Source organism: Aethalodelphis obliquidens, unplaced genomic scaffold (genome assembly GCF_003676395.1).
Source record: "Aethalodelphis obliquidens isolate GAN/ISIS:26980383/991018 unplaced genomic scaffold, ASM367639v1 scaffold26, whole genome shotgun sequence".
NCBI classification, from domain to species: Eukaryota; Metazoa; Chordata; class Mammalia; order Artiodactyla; family Delphinidae; genus Aethalodelphis; species Aethalodelphis obliquidens.
Window position 1 is genome coordinate 6,150,239 of NW_020837970.1, and position 15,307 is coordinate 6,165,545.

Sequence of the window (15,307 nt, forward strand, 5' to 3'; positions counted from 1 at the left end):
TATGGTTGACCCTACTGGTAAGTCTGCCTGAGTTAGTGGTAGGTGAAGAGTAAAGCAAACAAACAAAATAATGAGGCAATTGTTAATTCCAGGGAAAACGAAACTTTAACGAAAAAAGTAATCACAGTCGCAGTAAAATACCTGATTTAGTGGTGAATAACATATATATAAATCTAGTGCTTTAAATTTTGAGTACTTTGATCAAAAATTTGAAATAATTGGGAGGTTGGAGCAAGAGAAGGAAGAATGGTGTGAGAGAAAAGAACCAAATCCCCATCTTTCATGGGAATAAATCAATAAACAATATCTACAATTTTTAAACGAAGAAATCAGAGTGGAATCATGTTACTCAGAAATATGGAGATAAGGAGCTAAAAATATCTAGGAGTTGAATGGGACTGCTTCATTGTGGAGGCATAGAGCAGAGAACTGCTTTGTTTGTACAGAAACTATTTGACTTTTAACACTATTACATCTGTAACTCTTTTAACTTTTAACACTATTACATCTGTAACTCTGACAAATAATTTAAGAATTTTGGATAGTAACCAGCTTATTTTAAAATGGTATATTTTATCTCACAATTAACTAAAGATGCAAATAAGCAAAAAAGAATGAAACATTTTCTAGTTTATTATCTTCTGACATTTGTCCCTAAATGCCACTCCCCACCTCCCTTAGAAAAATACTATGTTCATTTTCACAAACTTAAATACATATATTTGGTCATCTTGACCTACATAATTGCTGACAACATATGAAAAGAAAAACTGGTTCTGTTTCTTTGTTATAAATAAGTTATTAAATTATGCATGTGAACATTTGAAACATATACTAATAAAAACTACCAGAGCAAGAAGGCTTATCTAAGTAGCATCTTTGAAAAATGGTGAAAGGTCATTATTTGAGATGCTTGTTTCATGATTTTTAGCTCTTCTATGGTTTCTGGCCTATAAATGATTCAGTCATTCAATTTTTTTTCATGTAATACACCTTTACAAATTTCTTTTTTATAGTCAAGGCACCTTGCTAAGTTCTGAATTTCCTAAAATCTGTAATATTCTCACTTGTACTTAATGATCTTAAATACTGTAAAGTGCTTAATCTAGCAACATATATCTAAATCTGTTAACATTTGCAATTATTTTTCAGGGAAAAATTCTAATTGGAACAATAGTATTTATTGTTTACAGATTGACATGGAGACCTAAACTCAATATTTTGAACAAGCGTTCTATTATCTCTTCTAATTTTCCTCCTTGCCAAGAGTTGACTAAATATCATAACATTGTCACTGTAAAAAGGTGGAAGGAAAGGCATTCCACCTTTTTACAGTGTTGCACCTTTTTCCTACATTGTCAGGAAATTGTACTGCCCAAGCAAATATTTAAAATGTAGCAATAAGAAAAAACCTCTAGACAGTAAACCGCAAGAAGATATGAGCCCTTCCTCTTACTCACCATGGCATCCCCAGTGCCAAACATAGTATCCAGCAATATAATGGGTATTGAAATATGTTAAATGAGTGAATGCAACACTGCTTACTAATTTCGTCTATCTTCCCTAATCAAAAGAGATACAAAAAGACCACATTCTATTAGGTATCAGGAATTTATATATCTGACTACGAAGGAAGACCCATCTTGTCAAGTTTTGGATCCCCAGAACCTAGAAAATATGGAAAGAAAAAAAAAAAAAAGTCCTTGTCGGGAACAGATCGCAGTGGGTTAGACTAGCACCCAAATCCCCTTTTGTCACCAACAAAACTTCCAGCCTACTCTGTCTGCCCTGTCTTAAAACTGAATGGCCTTAAGAGGAGTAGATTCTCAATAGAAAAGTCACTTTTTCAGGAACAGGCACTTCCCACTCCATGCAAAATGAGGCCAAGTCAACAAAACAGCAAAGACTTGGCTAATGCAAGCACAAGCTAATTTATTATGATTGGCCCAAATTACCCACTTTTTTTTGCCGCGCAGGCCAATATCCACAACCGCACTGATGCCTCATGTAGGGCGAACGTTTTCACCAGTAGCTGGTGAGGAGCACGGTGTTTCTCAGCCAAAACCGAGGGAGACTGGAAATTGTGCAGTGCAGTAATCCAAACACCTCGAGTGGATCTCAGTCTTTAAAATCTATATCTCGTATGAAATTCCTTCCATTTTCCATATTACAAGCTGGGTAAACAAATCTCCGGAGCTCTTCAGGGATGAGCTCTTTTCCAAATACTACAACCACTGCCACCTCCCCATCCCTCAGTCCAAGGTTGAACCACACACGACCCAGTTCTGAAGGGTCACATCTAGCTGACCGCCTCCCAGCTGGCCTTTAAAGAAGCCGCGCGCGGTCGAGCAGCTCCGAAGTCCAACTTCCGGCCACAAAATGAGAGGATGTTTTCCTCCTGGCCACACCCTCCTAGCCTCGCCCTCCACGCCCCGCGCAAGAGCGCGCGGGCGCGCGGGAGGGGCGGGGCCGCATAGGCGGCCGCAGCGAGTTTCGCCCTCCCTCAGCGGCGCGCAGGAATGCCCCGGGCCCACGGACAGCGCGGCGGCGCGCGCGCTCGCTCCCGGTGCCCTCCTCCGTGACGTGCCTGGCCCAGGCCGCGCAAGGGCGCTGTAGCTGCCAGTGCCGCTGTCATGGCGTCTGAGGCGCTGTCTGAGGAGAACCCGCCGCGGTCTCTTTAGAGCGAGGGGCGGGCGGCTGGGTATGGAGAGCGGCCCTGAGAGCCTGCAGCCGCTAGAACACGGAGTGGCCGCCGGGCCGGCGCCAGGGACAGGTTCTCCGCAGGAAGGGCGACAGGAGACCAGGCTCGCCGCTGGGGATGGTCCTGGAGTATGGGCGGCGGAGAGCAGCGGCGGGAAGGGGCAGGGGGCGGCAGCCGCCGGGAGGAGCCTCTCGGACTCGGCTTCTCCCGCCGGCTCGCCTCGGGTTCTCGTACCCTGCAGCTCCCTCCCGGACTTGGACTTGAAGGGGAGCGATTTGGAGAGTCCTGCTGCCCAGAAGGCGCCTCTGACAGGGCAGCACAAGGTGACCGCCTCCCCGGAGGCAGCTGAGGCCGGAGCCGACCATGAGTTGGTTCCGGCCGGAGAGGCGGGCGCCCTCGCGGATCCCGCCGGCACCTGCCGGGCAGAGTCGGCGGCCGCGGGCTCCGAGGAACCCAGCAGCGGCGGCGGCCTCAGCAGCAGTTGCAGCGACCCGAGCCCTCCCGGGGAATCGCCGAGCCTGGACTCCCTGGAGTCGTTCTCTAACCTGCATTCTTTCCCGAGTAGCTCCGAGTTCAATAGTGAGGAAGGAGCTGAGAACAGGGTCCCCGAGGAGGAGGAGGGAGCGGCGGTGTTGCCCCGGGCTGTGCCTCTGTGCCGAGAGGAGGAGCAGGAGGAGGGGGAAGCAGCCCAGGTGCTGGCGGCCTCCAAGGAACGCTTCCCGGGACAATCTGTTTATCATATCAAGTGGATCCAGTGGAAGGAAGAGAACACACCCATCATCACGCAGAATGAGAATGGCCCCTGCCCTTTACTGGCCATCCTCAATGTTTTGCTTCTGGCCTGGAAGGTACAGTCCGCAGCTTTATATTTCCTACAGCTTTCGGGGAGGGGGAACACGGGGCGAGGGAGCTGCTGCCTGTCAGCTGATGGCTTCTTCCTTTTTTTCCCTCATTCATCAATCCGTCCCTTTTTCTTCTTACATGAAACTCGTTCTGAGACTCTCTTGTTGGAAGAGTGTTCTCATATGTATGTCAGAAAGAATTGCCGGCAACCTCAGGTCTCTCTTGCAGTGTTTAGTGATGAACGTTCAGCATTCAGCTATGGCTGATATACTTGGAAACAGCCGGGACTAGGAGCATCCTAAACCCTTTGATTTATTTTTTTTAACCTATATTTTTCTGTGTTATTCCTTCTTACTGACTTTATCACATATGCAAAAGAGTGAAGAAATGGGGAAGGTCATCTTCAGAAGTTACCATCAATCCGTGATATCAGGGAGCAAGTTTGATGGTTACGTTTAGTCTATTTTCCAACTCCTGCTTGCTCCATTTGGGTGTGGATACTTAAGGACATGGTGCTGGGGAAGATGTGGCCCCTTAGACAAATTCCATTTAAGGAAAAGCAGTGGCCTGAGACCTAATTACCATAACTTCTTGGTTTTCAAAGATTGTTTTTATTTTATGCATGATTTTTACTTGCCTCATTTCTTTGACTCTACTTAAAGAGTCTGGCATTATTACCAGTAACCACACATCAGAATGTGTTAAGGGAGCTAAAATTATAACAACTAAAATAAGAAAAGATATATTCAAGTTAAAGGAGCAAAAGAGGGAAGGGCCCTTCAAAAGGAAGTATATTGAGGACTCAATATATTGGGGACCTGTAAATGAAGTGTCTTATTTAAGCTTGCAGTTTTAGAGTGCTGAGAACATGCATCTTAGAGTACATATTTTACTTTTAAATTGAGAATTGTATCTATAGATAAAATGTTCCCTAGAAAAAAATAATCTGGATTATTGTGACTAGTTAGGAAGAAAATCAAGTAAAGGAAATAGTGTTTATTAAGTCCCTTCATCTTCCTTTCTAGCAAGGGCTAATGCAAAAGAAATAAGATTATATCTTACCAGTATCTAGTACATAATGGCACTCAAATGTGTTGAGTGAAAACTGCCTGCTCTTGAAGAGCTGTTGAGCTATTTGGAGTTGCAGCATCGACTTACTTGAAATTACTAAAGAACAATGCAAGACAATACACTATAAATGCTAGGTTATAGGAAGCAGATTGAAATGCATTAGACATCCCCAAAGGGGAAGTTTTCCTTTGGTCTGGCATAGTCCCAGAGAGCTTCATGGAATTTTTAGATCTTGAAGGAAGCTTTTAAGGAAAAGTAGGATTTAAAATAACAGGAAAATGGAATTCCTGGGAGAGGGAAGGGTATAAATAAAAGGGATGAAAATAAAATGGATAATGTGTGTGTGTGTGTGTGTGTGTGTGTATGTTTTGGATGACAGGAGTGGTAAGTTCATATTGCAGGATAATAGAAAATAAGATTGAAAAGGTGAAGAGCCCCTTGATGAAAGCCCTTGAATGTCAGACTAGGGAGTTAAATATCATCCTATGAGCCAAAGTCCCCAGCCTTTCTGTCAGAAGGAGTAACAGTTTCCTTTAGGCTTTTCTCACTTCCTAGTTTCTACATAGTACTGCAGAAGTTCAGAGGAAAGAGCAAGTACCATGGTCTCAAATATTTGGGGATAGATGAGCATTGAATTGGTCTTTGAAAGACAGCATACATTTGCGTTCCCACTATATGTGAGGTACTAGAAATACAGAGATGAGTAAGATGCACGTGTGCCCTCATGTAGCTCATTGGTAATGGGGAGACAGACATATAAACAATAACCACATTGCAATGTAGAAGTTCTAAATATGCTATGGAATTACAGAGAAAAGTGTAATTGGGAGTGGAACATGTCAAGGGAAAGCTTCACAGAAGAGGTAACCTGTGTACTGGGTCTGATGGATGAGTAAGAGAAGTTCCTTCGAGGCAGAGGGAATAGTGTGTTCAAAGATGCTGAAGCAGAAAAAGGTATTTTCTATTTGGAGACTCCAACCTTGCTTGGAGTGCAGTGGAGGAGGAGAAGGAAATGGCAGTAGCAGGAAATAAAATTGATAGGTGGGTTAGAATCTGAATGAGCAGGCATGCTAAGGTACTTCGAGATTGTTTTATAAATCTTTGGCTCTTAGCGTTTTTTCTGCCTCAAGGCTATTGATGCACACAAAAACTACTCATCAGTAATCATCAGTGATTGATGGGGAGATCGATTAAGAGAAGCAAGTTTGGATAGAGCAGTGTTCTCAAAGTGAGCCAGGGCTTCTAAGGTCAGTACTGTTCATAATAGTACTCAGTTTTTTTTTGCCTTTTTCGCTCTCATTCTCTCAGTGTCAGTAGAGTTTTTCAGGCTGTATGATGTGTGATGACATAATTGCTCTGACAGTTAACAGAATCTGTGCTCGTGCATTCTTGTGTTTAAAATTTTTCTCAATATTTATTTCTAGTATGGTAAATCTTGATAGATATAATCCACTTAAACAAGAGCTCTTTGTGATCCTAAATAATTTTTAGGACTGAAGAGGGTCTTGAGACCAAAAAGTTTGAGAAATGCCGTAGTAGAGAAAAATAGTAAATAGGGTATGAAGGTAGTTGTCAGATTTCAGAGGACCCATCATTAGACATGTTTAGACTTTATATACAGCTGATAATAGGAAGCTACTATAAATTACTGGATAGAGGAATGACATAAAGAAAGGGGTCTTTTCATTTGAGATTTGACTGGAGGTGAGATTGTAGTGAGTGTAGCAGGAAGAATTGATGAGGATAGCTCTTTTGGATGGGAAATTCTCTGCCCCTTCTCTCTGTTGAGGATAATGTCACAGCCTAAATGATGAATTGATTGCTATCTGGATATAGGAAATGAAGGATGTGACACTTTTTCTAATTGGGTAATAAGGATTGGTTGGATCATTCAAAAGGTAGAGAATGTGTTTTAGATGGGAAAGTTGATGTCAGAGTTTGGCTGTGTCAGGTTGGAATTGTCTGTTAGTGGGACATAAAAATATAAATGTTCATTATGCCTCCAGAAACATAGAATGGGCCTCAGGAAAGACGTAAAAATTATGAGAAAAATTGAACTGGAGAATTATTGCATAGATATAAGTATGGTATCAGTGAGAATACATGAATTCTCCAAAGAGAGTGGTGAATAGTTCTCAACTATTTGTCATCCCAGTATATGTGAGGAACTGCAAATTGCCATTATAAACATCCTCCCTCTATTTTCTCGCTCCCTCTTCCATCCAGTTCTCCAGTAGACATAGAGAAAACAGAGGAATAAAGAGGAAAACAGAGGAATAAAGTTGCTGGGGAGAAGGGAATGCTAAGCAGTAAAGATGAGAGAGTGTAAAAGAAATCAGTATAGGCACAGTTTGAGATGTAAATGAGAACTAGAGATAGGACAAAGTCATGATAGTAGTGTGGGAGAGAGACTCTAATTTAAAAAAAAAAAAAAAGGTCAGTTATCATTGTTAAATGCAGCAACATCAAGGAACTGGTGGAGTAGGAAAGATTTTGCCAAAAAGGACAGATATGAGAACAAGGTCGCTAAAAAGTCAGGATAACATGGAGTCCTCAGAATAGGTGGTAAAATTCTCTTCAGAGGAAAACAACAACAATCTTTTTTTCTGAAGTAATGGAAGGAAGATACAAAGACAAGGTCATGTTAAGATAGAGAGACATGAAAATTGAGGACTTATTCTCCATTTTGGCAGAATAACAGATGATCTCATCAGTAATAGCTATTGAACTTGCCAGTAATTAAGGAGAGAAGTTGTAAAGCATCGAAGGGTGAATTTTGTGAGAAAATTATGTTGTGTTTTAAAGAAGTTCTCATCTCATTGAAGATTATGCCTAGGAATTTGAGGCATAAGCAGAAAGTACTCAGTGGCCATGGATAAATTGGGGTATTCTTTTAAAACTTCTAGTATGTCAATTTTGCTTCCACCCCCCCCAAAATAGTTCTCTCATCTCTGGAAATAGGAGCAGGAAGAATGTCTGGTTAGGATTATCATGTATTGGGCTTTTCAAGGGTTGATTCATGGAGAGTCAATGGAATTAAGAATTGAAAGTAAAACAGTTGATCATCTTTTTTGGGGGAGAATGAAGTAATAAGAAAAATCAGTAAGGAATTTCCTAGCAGTCCAGTGGTTAAGGCTCTGCGCTTCCACTGCAGGGGGCACGGGTTCGGTCCCTGGTTGAGGAACTAAAAAAACAAAAAAATCAATAAACTGAATACATTAGGAAGATTTGAGTGATTCAAAGGAAGTAAGTGCCATGATGATTCTGGGTGAGAGATGACAGTTAAAATGATCAAACGTGGTAAGTACTGAGTTGGAAATGTTGGAGTTTTAATGAAAAGTGTTGGTTTAGGACTGATGGAAAGTAGGTGATCATCACTCATCTGTAAAATAGTTGAGCTGTGATAATCCAACAAATCAAGAAAGAAGGAAATCTGTTCATTAAATTTAATTCAAGCTCAAATTTCTAATTCTCTTTAGCCGACACCAGGTAAATTGACCCAAATTGAAGTCTTAGAATACATTTTCATTTTGCTTCTTTATTTTAGACTTTTTTTTGGTGTTTTTTTAATAGTTTTTCTTTAATCTTTCATAAAATAATGCCATTTTTTATTTGAGGGCTGTGGCCCAATTAATCAGTTGTGTTTATAAAAATCAAGTCAGAAGATATATAAAATATAAAATTTACTTTCTGATGTTATTGGCCTATGTTATAAATACTGAAGCAGAGTGATGGGTACTTGGAAGTTCATTATGCTGTTACTTTTTGGCTTTTCCATATGATTCAAATTTTGCATTATGAAACATTTTTAAAAGCTTCTGCCTTAATATTTTTATGTTTATGAAGGTATTACTTTAATAATAGAGGGAGTCCCTGCTTTGTCACACTTTTGTTTTCTTATAGAAAGAATATAGGTTCTAAGGCCCACATACTCAAAAAATATATATATATATACACATATATATATATAACTTATACTGTACATTATAATAGAAGACATATAGCATTGTAATATCTAATCATTATGTATCTAATTATTATGTAGCATTTTAGTGGAAGACTGAATGCACTATTCTGATTTAAGATGCTGGAAGCACATCCCCTCTCCTCCCTAATCCTTTGGGTGGGAAATTCTTCCTCTTCTTTCTTTGCTTAGCAGGTGCTGAGACGATCTCCTACTCCACATCAAGGGAGGAACAGCAGGATTCTTAAGCAAGTTTGTTTACCTTAGGCTTGTTGTTCCAGACATTAAACCTAGAAACTATCAATATAAAATAAAAATTGATACATTTGATTCAGTAAAAAACAAAAAACTTAAGGTTAAAAAAAAGAAAAAGGACAAAAAGATACCCCTTCCCCAAAAAAACTTCACCAGGAACTAAGTCAAGTCAAAACACACACTACAAACTAAGGGAATTATCTGCTAGATTACTGTATGTGTCTAAGGGCTAATTTCTTAATTTACAGAGAGCCCTTATAAATTAGAAAGAAAAAGATGAGTGACCCAAGAGCAAAATGAGCAAAAGGCCATTAGCAGAAAATTCAGTGAAGTTCCAGCGGACATATCCTCTGTCTCATTATCACCTGCAGAGGGTGAGCTTCTTACCAGAAAGCTTTTGCTCTAATTCTCCCTCCCTCCTTGATGACTTTCTTTTCTCATACCTTTTCACAGATACCTCTTCTTACTTTTGACTAGGTTTTACCTTCTTTTTTTACTTCCTGACTCATAGGAATATTGCAGTTGCACAAATTTTCTCATATTCCCCTTTTCCTAAAGTAGGCACAAAGCTCTTTTGAGGATTTCCAAGTGTATTACTTATAAAAATGGAAAAACAGATGGTGAGCTGAAGATTCCATCTTAGCCTGTGCCCACCCTGTTTGTTTTTTAATATAGATCCTGTAAGAAGAGATTAAAAACTTCACACAGTGGTAGAGTTTTGTTTACACAAAAGGTGCAAGCAACACTTCCGAGGCTTTCATTTCCAGTCTCTCCTAAGAATTAGGATTGATGTAATATCTCTGGGTTTGTCAGATAAAGTGGATATGGGCAGATGAGATTATGAATACTCCCTGTGTTAGTTGTCCTATTAGTGATGTCCTCATTTTCTCCTCTCCCTTTGCTATGAGTAGTCCTTCAGTGGAAAACCTTCCCATTCTCCTTCCATCCTTGTCGCTGTTAAGTCCCAGGTGAAGGACATTTGAGCACAGGTGGTATCAGTAATCCTAGGGCTTTGAATAATAACAGTAAGTACTCAATTATTTTTATGTCCAGATACTATGCTAAGTATTCTACATGTATTATATGCAATTTCTCTTTTTTTTTTTTTTTGTGGTACGCGGGCCTCTCACCGTTGTGGCCTTTTCCATTGCGGAGCACAGGCTCCGGACTTGCAGGTTCAGCAGCCATGGCTCACGGGCTTAGCCGCTCCGCGGCATGTGGGATCCTCCCGGACCAGGGCACGAACCCATGTCCCCTGCATCGGCAGGCGGACTCTCAACCACTGCGCCACCAGGGAAGCCCCTATGCAATTTCTCTTTTAATTTTCTCGACCACATCAGGAAATCCTTGTGTAGATATTGTTCCTATTTTACATACATAGAAAATTGAGGTGCATAAAATATAAATAACTTACCCAAGGTAAGTTTATACCCACTTCAGAACCTGAGCTCTTACTTCAGATATTTGGTTGGAAAGTTGAAATTCAAGGTAACAGTAAGCCTGGTGGACAATAGGCCTGGGACAAACCAGGGTGGAAGAAGAGCTAGTGATAAAGTCAGAGAAGCAGAAATAGACTTCACGATTCCTTAGAACAAATCCTGGGGATCTGTTCTTTGTACAGATTCCTTCTGTTTTTAGCTCCCTGTGTTTTATCCCATGTCCTCTCAATTATCTGACACTTCCAATTTCAGAGCCTTTCTTGAGTTCTGTGGTGAACGAGCTTGCCTTTACCATCAAAGTTTATTAAGTATTTTCTTTGATATTTTCAGTAGTTAAGTTTTCTCTCTCCTGCCACTACCCTAGTTCAGGCCACTTTCATCTCTCTTCTGGACTACTTTAGTAGCCTTTTAACTGTTCTCTTGTCTTATCTTATTCTCATCTGTCTTTCAAGCAATTAATATAAATGTTTCACTGTCACTTTTTCTTTGGGTATATTTTCAGCATGGTAAGCTTGCTGAGCTGCTTAAATATAAGTCCAGTGAAATTTGAACTAAATATGCCTTTTTTAAAAAAAGTTGTATTTATTTATATTTATTTATTTTTATAAACTTATTTATTTATTTATTTATTTTTGGCTGCCTTGGGTCTTCGTTGCTGCACGCAGGCTTTCTCTAGTTGTGGTGAGCGGGGGCTACTCCTCGTTGTGGTGCGTGGGCTTCTTATTGTGGTGGCTTCTCTTGTTGCAGAGCATGGGCTCTAGGCACACTGGCTTCAGTAGTTGTGACTCGCTGGCTCTAGAGCGCAAGCTTAGTTGTGGCGCATGGGTTTAGTTGCTCCACAGCATGTGGGATCTTCCCAGACCAGGGCTGGAACCCGTGTCCCCTGCATTGGCAGGCGGATTCTTAACCACTGCACCACCAGGGAAGCACCAAGATGTCTTCTTTTATTATACATCTTTTACTGGGAAAATTTCACTGGAAAAACATTCTTCATTGTTCTAAAACCTTTGAATTGCATATAAAATAGGACATTCTTGAAAATCTAATACATGTGAATATATCTGCAGTTTCTGATGGTTTTAAATAGTTTTAAATAGGCCTCGATATTACTCTGAGAATGGGGTCTAAGTTCTGATAAACATTGAGGGTAAAGGTGTTTCAAATTGGCCGAAGTTGAAAGTTGTCTCTTATTAAATTTTCCTGATTTGAAATACTGATGGCATGTAGAAAGTCAGTTAGATTTTTAGTATTTTTAAGTACAGTAATTATTCTTAATAATAAATGAATATTACCTCTAAGAAATTAGAATATAAAGCATGATGTATAATAGCTTATAATACATGTTTATTTGCTGGAGCCAGAATTAAAGGCATGTTGAAAGGATCCTTAAGTTTTTTAGCCCTTATTTTGAAAAAAGCTGCATTTCGTCTCTTTGATTCCCATTAATAATACTTATATTATAATTTCTTCACAATTTCAACTTAAAAAAATTACGAATACTATATGATTTGCCACATATTCAAAATCAGTGAAACTTGAACTGAGAAGAAATTTTTTTTTTTGGACGTGCTGTGCTGCTTGCAGGATCTTAGTTCCCCAACCAGGGATTGAACCCACACCCTCTGCAGTGGAAGTGCAGAGCCCTAACCATTGGACCACCAGGGAATTCCCAAGAAATTGTATGATTTAGTGATCCTTTTTACCATAAGTAATGCAAAAACAGACTACAGCACAGGAATCAAATAATTCACGGACAAATTAAAAATATTTGTCTCCTGGGACTTCCCTGCATGGCACAGTGGTTAAGACTCCATGCTCCCAATGCAGGAGGCCCAGGTTCGATCTCTGGTCAGGGAACTAGATCCCACATGCATGCCACAACTAAGAAGCCTGCATGCTGCAACTAAGGAGCATGCGAGCCGCAACTAAGGAGCCCACCTGGTGCAACTAACTAAATATTAAAAAAAAAAATTTTTGTCTCCTGAGTTCCAGCTCAACTTTCTGTTTGAATGTCAAACTAAATTTCACAGTTATGAAGCAGACATCATTTTCTTCTACAAACTTACCTTCCCTTACCAAATGTCTTATTTTTATCAAATATATGGATCTTAAGTTTTAGAGTTCCCTGAGCCTTAGAGTCAACTTCAGTTTTTCTTTTCCCATCATCCTTCACTTTTCACTGGTCACAAAGTTCTGTCAGTTCTTCATTTAAAATATATTTCATGGGACTTCCTTGGAGGTCCAGTGGTTAAGACTCTGTGCTTCCAGTGCAGGGGGCACGGGTTTGATCCCTGGCTGGGGAACTAAGATCCCACATGCTGTGCGGCACAGCCAAAAAAAAATACACACGCACACACATATATATATACATATATTTCAGATAACGTTTTATATAAGATTTCATTGAAAGAAAGTGTTGCTGTTTTTAGAAGTCTGTATATTAATTTTGTATCTTGCAGTTTTACCAAATTCATTGATGAGTTCTGGTAGCTTTTTGGTGGTGTCTTTAGGATTTTCTATGTATAGCATGTCATCTGCAAACAGTGACAGTTTTACTTCTTTTCCAGTTTGGATTCCTTTTATTTCTTTTTCTTCTCTGGTTGCTGTGGTTAGGACTTCCAATACTATGTTGATTAAAAGTGGTAATGGGAATTTCCTGGTGGTCCAGGGGTTAGGAATCCGCACTTCCACTGCAGGGGGCACAGGTTCAATCCCTGGTCCGGAAACTAAGATCCTACAAGCCACACTGGATGGCCAAAAAAAAAAAAAAAAAAAAAGTTGAGCATCCTTGTCTTGTTCCTGATCTGAGAGGAAATGGTGAAATGCTTTTCACCATTGAGTATGATGTTAGCTGTGGCCCTGTCATAAATGGTCTCTATTATGGTGAGGTATGTTTCCTCTATACCCACTTTGTTGAGAGTTTTTATCATAAATCGATGTTGAATTTTATCAAAAGCTTTTTTTTCATCTATTGAGATGATCATATGATTTTTTGTCAGTTTGTTAATGTGGTGTATCACATTGATTGATTGTTGCAGAGCACGGGCTCTAGGGTGTGCTGTCTTCAGTAGTTGTGACACGCGGGCTCCAGAGCACAGGCTCAGTAGTTGTGGCACACGGGCTTAGTTGCTCCGCAGCATGTGGGATCTTCCCGGACCAGGGCTCGAACCCGTGTTCCCTGCATTGGCAGGTGGATTCTTAACCACTGCGCCACCAGGGAAGCCCCAAACTGTATTTCTTGAGTACTTATTAATTGGTATTCTAATTAAACATTTAACAATGTTCTTTGGCTGGTCATTTTCATACTTACCATTAGCTATATAGACTGTTCCTTATTTCTTTGTTATTACTGGGTCCCCTGCATTTTTTTCCCACCTCTCCCCTATATCATAATTATAGGTATCAAAATCTTGGCATATCACTTTTGAGATGTTTTACATTTCTGTTCAGGATATTAACACTTTAAGCAGGTTTTGTTATTTTTATTTTTGGTCTCTCTTGAGTCTATTCTCAAGTACACTTCACTCTTCGAATGACTAAGAATTACAGAATAATTGGGCTGGATTAATGATGTTTTATCCTATAGTTGAATATATAGAGTTGTAGTAGCTATTTTCTTTTGTTAATTTAAATATTCTTTTGTTAATTTAAGTGTTTAGTATTAAATATTTTATTTAAATATTTTAATAGAAATCTAGTTAGAATAATAAAATATTTATAGGATAGGACATAATTTATTTTCCTAGATAATAAAAGCTTCATTTTATTTGGACTCTATTAATTTGAAACTGTGTGTGAATATGTACCGAGAAGTTTTGGTCAAATTTTAGGAAGAATATTTAAACTACTTAGAGTACCTTCCAGATGTCCTTGAATACATTAATTTACTTGTAAACAATATGTTATAGATTATTACTAAAAGAGGACCATCTGAGAACCTAGGTCATACTTCATTTGTTTGTCTGTTTTTCATCATAAGATTTAAAATTTAGAGATTCAGACAGAATGCCACAATTTAAAATTCTGTATCCTTAGCTAACTTTCCCATAACCTGTTTTTTCTTTAATAGACTCTAAAGAGACAAAGGAAAGAAAGTCTTACGATCATTAACAAAATCTTCAGCATTTGCTTTTGTGGTGATGGTGGTAGAGGGAAGCAAAAAGAGAAGCAAGCATTCAGGAAGATCATTTTGTGGTTAAAAAAAATTAAGATCTGTTGATGGCTCCAAAGTATTAGTGGGAGGGAGGCAGACATTTCTTCACTACTATACTCTTTTGTCCCTAGCTTTAGTGAACATCCATAATATTTTGTTGGCTAAGATTCGGGAAATGAATATACCGCTCAGTATGCTTGGGAATAGTTAAAATATTTGCGTATTTGTTGTCCCACTTCTAAAATCTCTATAAAGGTTGTCATTTCCTATTTCAAATGTTTGAAGCAAGACATGATAGGCAGTTGTTATTATTTGGAAATTTCAAGACTAAACCCTGAAATCATCTATTTGTAGAAATCTAGGATTGTAGAATGTATTTCCCAAATACATACACTTGGTAGTGCCTTGGTTTCTTATTGACAGTTTTATAGTGGGATTACTACATTGACCAAAAGAGGATAAGCTATTTGTTTATGGGATTTTCTGGTGAATATATTTCTGCACTGAATTTGTCTGGAATAAAAGAATATATAGGTCTCATTTAAGAAGCATTGTTAGGTGAAAACTGGACTTTCAGAGTGGTCTGACAGTTATTCAGAATGTAAATATTCACAGTGTATATAAACTACTGGTTTAAATATCAGACCTTCAAAGTGGTATTGAAACACCTAGATAAAATATTATCTAAAAGCAGTTAAGATCATCTAAAGCAGGGATCAACATACTTTTCCTATAAAGGACCAGATAGTAAATATTTTAGGCTTTGTGGGCCATATCGTCTCTGTTGCAGATTCAGCTCTGTTATTATAGGGCAAAAGCAGCCAAAGACAGTACATAAACAAATGAGAGTGACACCCAATACAACTTTATTTAGAAAAACA

General features: G+C 39.2%; 1 protein-coding gene across 3 annotated transcripts in view; it reads left to right on the forward strand.

The window, feature by feature from the left end:
* Nucleotides 1-2,158: 2,158 nt before the first annotated feature.
* The window catches only part of MINDY2 (MINDY lysine 48 deubiquitinase 2), a 75,260-nt gene continuing 62,111 nt past the window's right edge, over nucleotides 2,159-15,307 (forward strand). Inside the window, exon 1 of one of the 3 annotated variants that reach the window (XM_027123145.1) lies at nucleotides 2,159-3,549. In XM_027123145.1, coding sequence (XP_026978946.1) covers nucleotides 2,704-3,549 — 846 coding nt within the window. In that variant the 5' untranslated portion in view covers nucleotides 2,159-2,703. The remainder of the gene's footprint in view (nucleotides 3,550-15,307) is intronic. The other 2 variants (XR_003436366.1, XM_027123146.1) reach the window with 2 other exon arrangements.